Source organism: Nestor notabilis, unplaced genomic scaffold, assembly GCF_000696875.1.
Source record: "Nestor notabilis isolate BGI_N333 unplaced genomic scaffold, ASM69687v1 scaffold11659, whole genome shotgun sequence".
Classification (NCBI taxonomy): Eukaryota; Metazoa; Chordata; class Aves; order Psittaciformes; family Psittacidae; genus Nestor; species Nestor notabilis.
Window position 1 is genome coordinate 49,566 of NW_009942496.1, and position 13,399 is coordinate 62,964.

Here is a 13,399-nt window from a genome sequence, read left to right on the forward strand (position 1 = left end):
CAAGGTGTGTATGAGCCTTTGTAAGAAATACTCTAAAAATTGCTAGACAGAAGCTTCATGAGCTGCATGACAAAGTGGGGTGTAATTAATTATACAAACTAGTTTCTACTTCAAATATACGTCCAAAATGGTTCCCCCTTTCCTCCGGTCACTGTGCAAGTACCTTCACGCCGTTGTAAATGGATGCCCATTTTTATTCCAAGCAATAATAAAATCACTTACAGTAATTCCTTGGGAAAAAAAATGCAAAAATATAAAAAATAAGGTTACAAAGTGTCACGACTTGTAATCCCCCCCTGCTAGGACTCGTACATATTTGAATACTTTAATGCTGCTTCAAAGGAGAATGCTTCAAAGCAGAATCAAAGTGGGAACATATTTTAAAGTGACAGATCTAATAATAAATTGCTGTTTCTGCTCTCCACTTCCACAAGTGTCCTCAACTAAAACATGAATTTATTTACAACTAAAAGGAGCAATCATTTTCTTTTGATGCAGGGGCAGACAGCTTAGAAGTCTGAACATCATATTCAAATTACAGTGACTGCAAATGAGCATTCAATGCATTTGCCAATGGTTGCTACATAACCACCTCCGAGAAAGCTGTTCTCAGTTACTAGTGCTCAATATTGCTTGAGGTTAAGATGTCTAAACCCTTCACAGTCAAGACACAGCTTCATACTCTCAGGGTCAAAGCAGCATACAATGCAATTTATACAGCAGGGAGGCTCAGACAGTCCCCCTCCATTATCTGCAGAAGTGATAAACATCCACCACTCATTCCAGCTCTTATACTGGTTTGAGTAACACGCTGGGATGGCAGCCCACCTCCTTTGCCAAGCTCGCACACCAGAGAGCTGTTTATATTTCAACAGTTACATATAAACTGAACAGGGAAGGAATTCATCACTCCTCCCACAAATGCTTTATTGCTTTTAACCTCTCAGGATGAGTTTTTTAGTGGAAACAGGAATTAGATCAGCTTGTTGCTTAGAGTGCCTATTGCTTGTACCAGCACCACTAACTTATAGCCCGATACTGAAGAAATACAAATGCAAATGTCACACGAAGCAATATCAGAGCAATATGTAAGTGGCAGACTCTTTAGGCTTTAGAGAAGCTCATATCCTTTTAGATTTATTTGACTAGCTTGCCATACTTTACTACATTTTACTTCCTTTCTAGTCTAAATAGGACCCCTGGACATTCCCTGTCCTTTCTTGCTGACCAAAGAGGACTTATGATGTTCTGCACCTCTGAAGAAGGGGGAGCTCTGCAGCTTGAGCAAAGACACATACAGTTATTAGTGACTAATAATTAACTACCATAAACACTTGGCACAAAAGAAGTCCAAAGCGAGCAATATGCAAATACAAATCTAAAGGGATTACTCATTCCATGCTGCAGAAAGAAAGCCTGAAGGGAAGTTCAAGTCATGTGCTGTGAGGGTTCAGCTGGGCTGCCCTGCAGTGCTGTGCTGCACTTACCAGAAAGCTGTCTCTGGCACTTTGGAGGAATGTCACACGCAGCTGGAATGGCCTAGGAAGCATTTAGAAAGTTATCCTTCCAGAGATGATAACTAGAAGTCACAACCTCAGACACATTCAGGTCTTTTATTCATTTGCTCATCAACCTCATACTTGTAATTCCTGAATTCAGGTTCCCTGCCTGCCTTTGAGAAGATTTTCTGTTCTCTGTTTTACTTTTACATCTCTCAGGTTTGTGATGTTGTAAGCTTATTGTCATGTAATGCAATGGAAATCCTCGCTGAGCATGCTGCATGAAATTCATTACCTGTCTAAAGCAGAGTATCTTGTCTAAGATGGTGTCCAAACTTCTTCCGTGACCAGTGCAAAATCAAGGCAGATCCCAAACCAGATCCACTCAGAAGAAAGGCAGTTCATCCCAGCACCTACATGACCTAATTTAGGATAGGATGAACTGATTTGCTCTTCGGAGGTTCCTGACAACTGTTCACTAATCACAGAAGTCCAGATGATCTCTGGATGTCTGAACTGGATTTTTCCTTCAGCTGCATCAGGGCAAGACCTTTGTATTGTGTATCTTCTTGAAAAACCTCTCCTACTAACAGCAAGAACAGTCTTGCTCTCCATTTCCCCTCCATCACTTCTAAGTATGTGAGAGCCAAATGCAATCAGATATTTAAAATTAACAACTAATGTTCATATAAACTGCAGCTTAGGTCATCAAAGGTTTGAAAAAGTCCAAATTACTTAACTTTCTCAACAGTGCACTTGTTCCCACATGTGTATGACAGCAAGGAGGAAACAGCTCTGAACAGGAGAAGTTCAAACTTGCAAGAGCTTATTTTTAAAGCTTTCCCACATGAAAGAATCTAAACAATTAAAGCAAGTAAAAATGGAGTTTATGCTATTAAAAATATGACCAATTATGAAAGTCAGAACAAACTTAAAACAAAAATAATTTCTACTGCATGGCAGTATTTGAGATTTTGGCACACAACATACAAAGAGGCTCTAAAAGAAGAGCAAAGACTCACTGACAAAGTCACAGCACCCAGAACTGGCCTTGCCAGCCGCTACCTTCACTTTACTACTCCTCAGAGTATAAGGATCTCTCTTCCTTTGCGTGTCACTGTAAATAACAAGAGATTAGTCTCTCCAATTACACCTAGGAATAGAAGGAGGGGTTAGGTGACAGAGATTTGTGGGCTTCACTGAGAAGCTACAATTCCCATCAGCAGAAAGCAGTGATAACAGAATGAATGACTGCAGTGCGGGAGGATGACTCTGGACAGCTAACAGATGGTATTTAAATAAGCAAAATCCTACAGTACTTTACTCTGAAAGCATTTCCCATGTTTCATCACAGCACAAGACAATTTTCTTTTAAGGAATAAAGGTATACCAAAGAATGAATCACAGAACTGAACACAATGGGAGGATGGTTTGAAATCAGTGGCGTTCACTTTGATTCAAGCATTCAAACTATATTTGATCTGCTTATTACACCAACAGTGAAGCACCAAAACCAGATTAAAGGCAGTTAATTGAGCATGGAAAAAACCATTGAATTTGCTGAATCATAAAATTCTCACTGTAAAAGAGCATTCTGATGCTGACAGAAACTGGATTTCCTACTGCAGGTGTAAAATCTAATTATATTGTTTCATTACGCGTCTTAAAAGGATGGACTTACAATGGATGAACAAAACCAACAACGGATGCAAAACCCATTCTATTTTGAGAACTAGGGCAAAGAGACACTGGCAAGAAGCAAGTCCCTTCCTTATATTACTATATGGCTAATTCCTGTGGTTGGAGAGTCAAACCAAGAATTTCAAAGGCAGCTAAGATCTCTATGTGCCTTATTGTCACTTCCATGAGTCCTTCCATACCAAGACTCTCTTATACACCTTGAAAAACTGCAGTCTAAGTATTATTTATTTGTGATATTCAGAAATCAGAAAGACAACCTGTATTTGCCCGAGTAGCCTGGAAGTTAGTGCAGCAGCTGAAAGACTTTGAGGTCAGATAAGATGTGTCTGGACACTAATCAAAGGAAGCACTTGGACAGAACCATTTCATCTCAGGATTGAGCCTTTCATCTCAGGAAAATCTTGCCGTGCTTGGGCAAGTGGTTGGTTTGTTTGATGAAGTGGGTGAGCAGTTAAATACCTTCAAATCTGTTACTGTACAAGGCTAGAAAGCACAAGATGCACTGAATCTGAGGAAAAAAAAAAGTGACACTCTAACTGCAAATCTTTTAGGTGCTATTACAAGCTCATGTAATTAATGAGACCACTGGGAAATGGTGCAGTGTTAAGACCTATAGTTTGGAATCTGGCCAAAATCAACTGTTCTAAACAATCATCTTCAACTTAATTGAGGAAAAGATGCTCATAAACCAGAGCGAGAAGCCTTTAAATATAAGGGGATGCCTGTGATTCTCACAACACTTACTGCACTATGTCTCATCAGCAAAAATTGCAGGAAAGGGTGGGAATGTGATTGTAACACTACCTGGGTATAAAAAAAAAAGTGTGAACAGATTTTTATAGCACAGGTGGTACGTTAGGATTTTAGTAAAAAGGCAAAAAGGCTGAGGACACCTTTTAGTCTTTATTTTCTCCTAGAACAAAATCTAAGTTATTTAATGATAGTTATTACAGTTCTCACTGAAAGGCTTCTCTGTGCCCAGGGATTTCTGGGCTTTTTTGTAACTGATTAAAAGAGTTTATGGAAACATCCCCCTGCCCTGCACATGAACCAAAACACCAGAAATGGGAAAACCTTGATGCTGTTTCCTGCTTCAAAGTGAAAAGCAGCATGCTTATCGCTGAGCATCCTTCATCTGAGGAAAATAGGCCTCAGGATATCAAAGAGGGCAGAAGAGTCCCACCAGTTTTGCTTTAATATCTTAGGTCAGCTCAGTCAGGCACGCAGGAACTTTTTAGGCTGCAGAATAACATGTTTCTGGATAACTATAAACTCAGACCTTTCACTGGTGAAATGAGAATCACAGAACGGTTTGGGTTGGAAAAGACCTTAAGCTCATCCAATTCCAGCCCCTGTCATGGGCAGGGACACCTCACACTAGAGCAGGTTGCTCCAAGCCCCTGTGTCCAACCTGGCCTTGAACACTGCCAGGGATGGGGCAGCCACAGCTTCTCTGGGCACCCTGTGCCAGCACCTTAGCACCCTCAACAAGGGAAGAGCTTCTTCCTTATATCTAACCTAAATCTCCCCTATTTAAGTTAGAACCCACTACCACTTATCTTGTCACTACAGTCCCCATTCAAACTTAGAATATTAAAAAATTCAGGGTTTTTGCAAAATCAGCATATTAATACCTTCATGCACGTTCAGACTAAATGCATTTCTTTCCTAACTCTTGCAGTACATGTTGTTTTCCTATGGTGAGCTGTGGCCTCTTCTTACTGTGTGCTCCGGGATGTGTTTTGCCTACGTTATGCTATGCACCTTCTACCTTTAAAAGCAGCTACATGGGTTACAGAAGGAGGAAAGTAGTATTCCTGCAGCAACTGGCTCCTCCTCATTTTCAAGGCATGACAAATGTAACGGCTTCCTGCTCTTTCCACATCATTAGAGCCCAGAGGAATATATCTGAAATCAGCCAAGCAGCAAACCTACCAGGAGAGCTCAGCCTGCTACACTCAGCGCTTTGTTCTCAGCTGGAAAAGCTTCTGCACATGCATGTATGAGAGATGGATGGAGATTCAAGATGCCTGTTGCTGCTCTCATTTACTACATACAGCTGGCACCACGATGCACTAAGTAGTGGCCTAAGGTGTAGGAACAGGAAGCAGGAAGATAGAATGGGCTCATGGAATATAGTTTGTATGAGAAAAGAAAATTATTCTTGTTTCTCCTTAGAATTCACCTTTAAGAGAAATATTTGGCTTTGCTGAAATTTTGAAACACCCCTCTTATTATGAGAAGGTGACCATACATCAAAAAAAGACAACATTAGTTTTGTCCCTGCATTAGAGCCAGTGCTCTAGTTACTAAAGACATTCTCTCAGCGGGAGAATTCCTTTTCATTGCTGTTCAAACGGCTGCTCAGGTCAAGTGAACAAACCCATCAATTGTCAGTGTGCTCTAATGCAAGGCAAAGCAGTGACAAGAGGAGTGCTCTTGGGAAGTGGGAAGATATGTTTACAACCTCAGCAGCAGCATTTAAAATTGGAAACATTTTTGAACTCTAGAGACAGAAACAAGAATTATCCAACTGTATTTCTAATATTTCTTGATTATGATCATTCAGACAACTTTTTGCCTTGAAATCCACTTCACAGGCAGTCTGAAAAGGAGAATTATGGCTAAGAGCTTACATAGCTTTTATGTCTAAAACACAATACAAACTACACACCAAGGATTTCCAATCCATGGGTGACAAACTAACACATACCCTTCACTGCAGCTGTGATGCTCGATGCAGCAGGGCAGGCTGCAGGGAGCCCACGCTCCCCGTGCTTCCTGACAGCACTAAACCTAGCCCTGGGTTTTGGTTTCGTAAGCTGTGGTTCTGCCTCTGGAGCTTCCAACCGGACACATTTTCCACATGCAATTAAGTAATGGGGAGTGAGTTGTTGCACATGACGTTTAATTTTCAATAGCTGGGGAAAGTAGCACAGGAGCTGCAGGCGAGACCATTAATCTCCTCTAGATCCTCTGCACTGCCAAGTGTAGCAACTCATTCTTCACTGTGCTAATGCTGCTCTTCCATCATTTCTGTGTATGCTGTACCAGACAGAGCCATGCAAGTAAATGTGCACATTTATATGCATTCACCCACAGATTATTACGTTCTTCACAAGTATGCTGTGTATCAGCAAAGAATACTAAAGAGTATCAAGTATGATGTATATGTTGGTGGGAAGATCACATTTTAAAGTGGCATGGGGATAAGTGCCCAGCAAAAGTCAACAAAAGCTGGAACAGATGCATTTATGAAATTCCTGGGAAAGAGGCAGCTTCTTCCCAGTCCTCCCACCCGGGGTCAAAAGAGTAACGCTTCCTGTACTAGAGAGTGAATGCATGGAGGTGTCCTTAATTCACATACAAAGAGGAAATATTTTCGTGCTTGGAACAAAAGAAAAGATGTCTGTATGTAATTCTTACAGAGATGAAAGGTTGTTTTCACATATTCCCTCCTACAGAAGCCATCCCAGAACTCCTTGTCAAAGTCATGTTGCCCCTCTGTACAAATAAGAGAAGGACTTCTTATAAGGACATGTAGTGACAGGACAAGGGGGAACGGCTTTAACTTGCCAGAGATTGAGATGAACTCCTAGGCAGAAGCTCTTCCCTGTGAGGGTGCTGAGGCGCTGGCACAGGGTGCCCAGAGAAGCTGTGGCTGCCCCATTCCTGGCAGTGTTCAAGGCCAGGTTGGACACAGGCACTTGGAGCAACCTGCTCTAGTGGGAGGTGTCCCTGCGCGTGGCAGGGGGTTGGAACGAGTCAATCTTTAAGGTCCCTTCCAAAACCCAAACCAATCTGGGATTCTATAAGTAAGCCCTAGATTACTTTTTAAATCTTCTTTTGATGCAGTACAAAGCTACCCTTCACACACCCATGCTCCATGTACTGCATTCACACTTGCCTGCTCCTCTCACAGCAGCTCCCTCTCCAGCCCTAAGCCTCTGCACCATTTTCACTCTTTTGGCAGCGTGAGTGGAGCAACTCACCCCATCTTTGTGCTGGCAAAACCAATCTAAAGCACTTTAACAAGCTGTGGGAGAAGCAGCTCTTATCAGGGTGGTCTTGACCCCTACAGGGACAGCTCAAGTCTTCAGCAGACACCCCTAAAATAGGCATTTAATTACATTAGATTTTTTTTCCTACGTTTTTAAGAGGAACTCCTCAACTGTCCTGAGAAGAATAGTCAAGAAAAAGGTTTATTTCACATCAGAGAACTAAGCAAGTTCAGAATCTTCAAAACAGGCTGGATATGTAGATGTGTAATGTAAAAGGCTAAAGTGCAAACAAATGTTTTGATGAGAACTGTTCTTACCGTATGAAAACTAGTTTGACCTTTGATGGGGCAGTCTTAATGATTGCAGAAGCATTCTGATGGCTTCTTCCATACAGTATCTGATTATTAATCTGTTAAAAGAAAATTAAGATTTTCATGTAAGTGAAGAAGCATGCATTGTTTGAATTTATACCACCAAGACTTCCAAATTTACTGTGGGATAAAGAGGTAAGACTCAAAGAAAATGCAGTCCACAAAACATGAATCACATAACTTAGGAGTTTATTCCAAACAATAATACCAATGTTGCATTGATAGACATCCATATAGTGTTGCAGAGACAGAAACACTCGAGCTGAGGCACTAGGAGCCTCTTTCAGGCACAGCTGTGCTGCAGAGAGACATCATATGATAACCACACACAGGAGGAGATGGGCTCTGCTCAGTTTGGCCTTGGAGTGCCAAAGGCTATTGCCTCTTCTCTCAGCCATCTACCAGAGGAGGAGGGGGTGCAAACTCAGCAGCAAAACTGAAACATTTCTCAAAGCTTTCTCATTGTTCCTTTGGAAAGGATGCAGACAACACCTTCTTCCAAGTAACAAGTGATACAACACGAGGAAATGGCCTCAGTGGAGGTTTAGGCTGGATATTAGGAAAAACTTCTTCACTGAAAGGGTTGTCAAGTTTTGGAACAGGCTGCCCAGGGCAGCAGTGGATTCCCCATCCCTGGAGGTATTTAAAAGACATGTTGATGTGGCACTTAGGGACATGGTTCAGTGGGGGACTTGGCAGTGCTGGGTTAACAGTTGGACTCAATGATCTTAAAGGTATTTTCCAACCAAAACGATTCCATGATCCTATGATTCAATACTGCATATTTTCCCTCCCACTCATAAATTACAGTGTATTTACATTCACATTTGACATACCAGAAGTCTTTAAAATAATAATGATAATGGAGCCCAGGAACAATTTATTGGTCATTACAGGAGGACTTTTGTTCCTGAAAATGTTTGTGTTGAATTTTGGTTTTATGTTCTTAGAAGATTTCATTTAAACAAGAAAGAACTGGCCAAGCCTTCCAGCCTTGTGTCATACAGGCTATTTGGTCACATTGGCAACTTCATAATACTCCCAACCTTATTTTCAGTAAGTCAAAACATGATGCAAGTTCATCAGTTCAATAAGGACAAAGCAAGGAGAAGAATAAACTCCGTAACAATTGATTACTCATGAAAACTGAAGTGCAAACCATTTACCTACCAAGTTGCTCACTGTACAAAGAGAGAACCAAGAAAGGTCTCAGAGAGCCTAAACTGGCATGAAATGAGCAGCACTGAGGAAAGAGCATCATCCCAACATTCATAAGGATTTAACACGGTGCTGTCTGCAACTGCATAAACTCCATAACAATTGATTACTCATGAAAAAATGAAGAAACATTTACCTACCAAGTTGCTCACTGTACAAAGAGAGAACCAAGAAAGGTCTCAGAGAGCCTAAGCTGGCATGAAATGAGCAGCACTGAGGAAAGAGCATCATCCCAACATTCATAAGGATTTAACACGGTGCTGTCTGCAACTGCCATGGTTGCAAAGACTGGGTGAGAAGCAACATCTGAGTCCATGCCTTGGTAATCAAAAGATACATGTAAAAATCCTGTGGCAAAAGTGAATACTCAGTTGCATTCTGGCTTTAAGGTGGACTTGCAACTTTCAGTGAGTTTGGTGACTTGATTTGTCTGAGCTCAAAAATAAATTATTCACTGGGAATACCGTGTGCTTTACAAATTGTTTGAATTTAGTTAAATCACCATTCATTTTTCTAAACAGCAGATGTCTTAGATGAAAATTTAGTCTTCACTCTGGCTAAATTAATCCTATTCACTAGATGCATCAAATAGTCCAAAATTTAATTAGCTGTGAGCTGGGTTTGTAAGTTATAATTATTTAATTACACCAAAATGAAAGGATAATCAAAGTAATATATCTCCACGAGGTTTTGGTCTGTCCCATGTAGTTACTGCAGACAGTATTCATTTTTCTTCTTAAAAAAAGATCACTTTCTTTTGCAAAGTCAATTAATGTTCAGTTAGTTTCAAAGACCACAGAGATGAGCAAAGCACAAAGACCTACTTAAATAAAACAAAAAAGAGAACAGCCAGGATTTCATAAGCAACACCATTTAAAATCTTTCAAATTAAATAAAGTAATACGTCAGATTAAGCAAATAGTACTTTGGGAGTCCAGACCTATAAATCTGTGTTTTGCTTCTTTCATTAGAGATTAGAAAAGAAAAACAAAGCTTTGACTAAGCAAAAGAAAGAAACTGATCTAAATCAGCCTCAAGTCTTCTATAATGTCTCTTTACATAACTGCTTGGAAAGGCAGCAGAGGAGACAGACAAAAACATTCTACAGGTATGAGGTCAGATCAGCACACTTTAGTTCAATCTTTCATATAATCCTATGCTGCTTTATGGCAGATTTAATCACGTATCCCAAATGGGCTGTTGCATTCACCTACCAAAGCTTTGTTTTACAGTTCCATACACTAAAGTAACAGATAAAGTACAAACTCACTGAAATCTGAACTCTTACATTGAGAGAAAAAAATCTAAAGGATCGTTTGCTTCTCAAACTTTATTCTGCAGAAGAGAAACATTAGATATGGATATTAAAAAGAAAAAGCACATTGCTTTTGCCATGTGACAGTAATGGAAATCCATAAAATTAGTATCATCTGATATTTATGAAAATCCAGTTATATAATATGAACTGGTACAGCTTTCTATAAATCATTTCTTTGCACCAATGCATTAGGTTCCTACCAACCACAGGAATTGCAGCATTCCAAGAAAGAGCCAGACCCTCTGAAACAATGGGAAAAGTTTCAAAAATGCATTGATCAAATTATATAGACTGAAACCCCATAAAATACAAGCCCCCAGATAAAAAGCATGAGGAAAACACTGGAAAGAAATATAATTTATTGGGATGTGATTTCTTTTTTCCTCACCAAATTCCTTGCCCTGCACATGTTCAAATACATGTATAATCTAAAGTGATCAACAGATCATAAACTCCATAGAGAGAAAATCTCCTGCTCTGTGCTCCCCTGCAGCTCCTCAACTAGAGAGTGTGGAGAGTTGGGATGACAGAAAAACATGGATTGCCTGTGCCTTTGTGCATAACCAGCTTTCAATTACAGCTTTATCTTACTCGCAGCTTGAAAAATCACCACCCAACACTAACCTTAACTTGTAACCTGTACACAAAGTACATGAAAAAAGTCTTTGCACCCTCCTATGAAAAGATCTAAAGGACACTATTCCTGAATGTTACCTTCAGTAAATGAATCTGAGAAGGACAGAAGCCATGACTATTGTCTTTAAATAGGAATAAAACAAAAGAATCTCCACTCGAGTTAATAACTCAAGATGACTCTTCTCGTGTAAAAATCTCACTGTCTTTCTATGTTCAAGTTTCTGTCCCTCTTGAGGGATAGCACCACTTGCCTAATTGAAAGTAACTGGCCAGGAAAAACAACAAACCCACAACAAATAAACCAATTAAAACACCAATCCCCCAGATTGTAAACCAGAAGCGGCACTGTGAATTTGGCTGGGTAGTTCATTTACTTGGGCAAAATACTGATGTACTGGATTATGTCAGCATAAGTTAGATTTATCTAAGAATATTAAAATAAAAGAGCAATAAAAATACATATAGGACAAAATCTCTCTGGCTTTAAGCTACAATAAAAATAGCATAAAGAAAAAGAAAATTAAATATTGCCTCTCGTGCAACAGTCAGAATGGACAACTGGCAAATCTGTACAGTGATTCTTGACTATGAAGAAGTGCTGTGGTCTCCTAGAGCAAAACATCCAAAGTAGCAGTTTCCTGCCACCTCCTGCCCCATTTTCAGTAATAAGATAAGCAGGGACAGGAAGATGGCAGAAAATCCCAACATCAGTAATTTAGCATAACAGAGCTCTGAACAGCTTGGTTTATTAATAGAACACAGTTGACTCTCTCATGAAGAGATTATAATAATAATAATAACAGGGTGGATTATTCAGTGTGAATAAAACCTACCAACAGGACAGACCCATGCGGAGTTCACGAGCAGCAGGGCTTAACAGCACTGGTACAGCTCCATGTGAACACGCTGCGGGCCATGCTGGGCACAATCAGCCCCAGGACTAAGCCCAAACTAATAAGATCCGAAGCAGTGCAGACACCTGCACTAAAACAGCAAGAGTGCAAGGCAGGAGCACCACAGATGGTCTCTTTGCCTGGAAAAAGAATGGAAAAGGAGAACTTGTGTCATGTAAAAAATACATTCTTTTGCACATGGATCCAATTCTGTCCCAAGTAATTTTCCTCCATGTATCAAAATAGGATGAAAGGATCTTGTCAAGAAGCTGTTTTCTCCAGCAACATACCCCTCCAAACTACATCACAGAAGATGTATTTAAAACAGAATGATTACATACAATTTTTTATGTGACCTGCATATTTCAGTCAAGGTATAGACTGGACTGACCTAGAAAACAAGCCAGGCTCATGGCCCCAGAAGTCCACAATAGTTTGCAGAAGCTAGACATGAGATGGTAATTCAAATTCAGTGACAAAAGATGTTATGAAGGAGCTGAGGCAGTCTGGCAGCCTCCCACATCCTCCAACTGAATCCAATCAAACTCCAATTCAAAAGAAAAATGAAGAGGTAATATCCATCTATCTGTATCTCCATCCCATTAACCTTACCCCAATTAACAGCCACGGGGAATAACCTGCACATGCTGCACATGCGCTGTTTTAATAGAAGAACAGAAACCAACAGGGCTCACTGGGGCAGAAATGCTAGAGGCTTCCTAAGATGTGAATCTGTTCTCTTGCCAATACACTCTGGTATTCAAAACTGATGTGCAATCAATGATGCACGTGGAAATATACTACAGGAAGAGAAGTTCAGTTGCTTCATCAGTAAAGATTTCCCATTCAGGTGTCTGAATGAGGGAAGGATACCATGGGATAGATAAAATGCTTCTGTGACCAACACACGTAGTCTTTAATTTTATGTCTTTAACTGGAGAAAACTAAACAATCTGGGTTCTGTCATTTTCTCACTTCTGAACACTTGACTTTGCTGTTTATGCTCCTTTAATGTATTTTGTTGTAAAAGATGCTGCAAATAAAGCCAGTTGGCCACCTTGACCTCTGCTTCACTGGCATGGAAGTAGCATGAAATCATATACATACACATAAGAAGGACGTGAACCTGTTGCAGCACATCCAGAGGAGGCCACGGAGCTGCTGCGAGGGCTGGAGCAGCTCTGCTCTGGAGCCAGGCTGAGAGAGCTGGGCTGGGGCAGCTGGAGAAGAGAAGGCTCCTGAAGGGGACACCTTAGAGCAGCTCCAGTGCCTAAAGGGGCTCCAGGAAACCTGGAGAGGGGCTTTGGACAAGGGATGGAGGGACAGGACAAGGGGAATGGCTTGAACCTGCCAGAGGGGAGATTGAGATGAGCTCTTGGGCAGAAGCTCTTCCCTGGGAGGGTGCTGAGGCGCTGGCACAGGGTGCCCAGAGAAGCTGTGGCTGCCCCATCCCTGGCAGTGTTCAAGGCCAGGTTGGACACAGGGGCTTGGAGCAACCTGCTCTAGTGGAAGGTGTCCCTGCCCGTGGCAGGGGCTTGGAACTGGAGGAGCTTTAAGGTCCCTTCCAAGACAAACCAGGCTGGGATTCTATAATATTGGAGACACTCAAAAGCCACCTGGACACAGGGCAGGACAACTGGCTTGAGATGGCCCTGCTTGAGCAAGGGGGGTTGGACCAGATGAGCTCCTGAGGTCCCTTCCAGGCCCAGCCCTTCTGTGGTATTCCTGCCTTGGTGAACCGTATACCTCTTGTGTATGAGGA

At 41.1% G+C, this 13,399-nt stretch overlaps 1 protein-coding gene across 1 annotated transcript in view; it reads right to left on the reverse strand.

Moving 5' to 3' along the window:
- The window catches only part of INADL (InaD-like (Drosophila)), a 146,894-nt gene that overhangs the window by 43,517 nt on the left and 89,978 nt on the right, over positions 1 to 13,399 (reverse strand). The window contains exon 28 of the mRNA XM_010021438.1: positions 7,519 to 7,610. Within this exon, the coding sequence (XP_010019740.1) occupies positions 7,519 to 7,610 (92 nt within the window). The remainder of the gene's footprint in view (positions 1 to 7,518; positions 7,611 to 13,399) is intronic.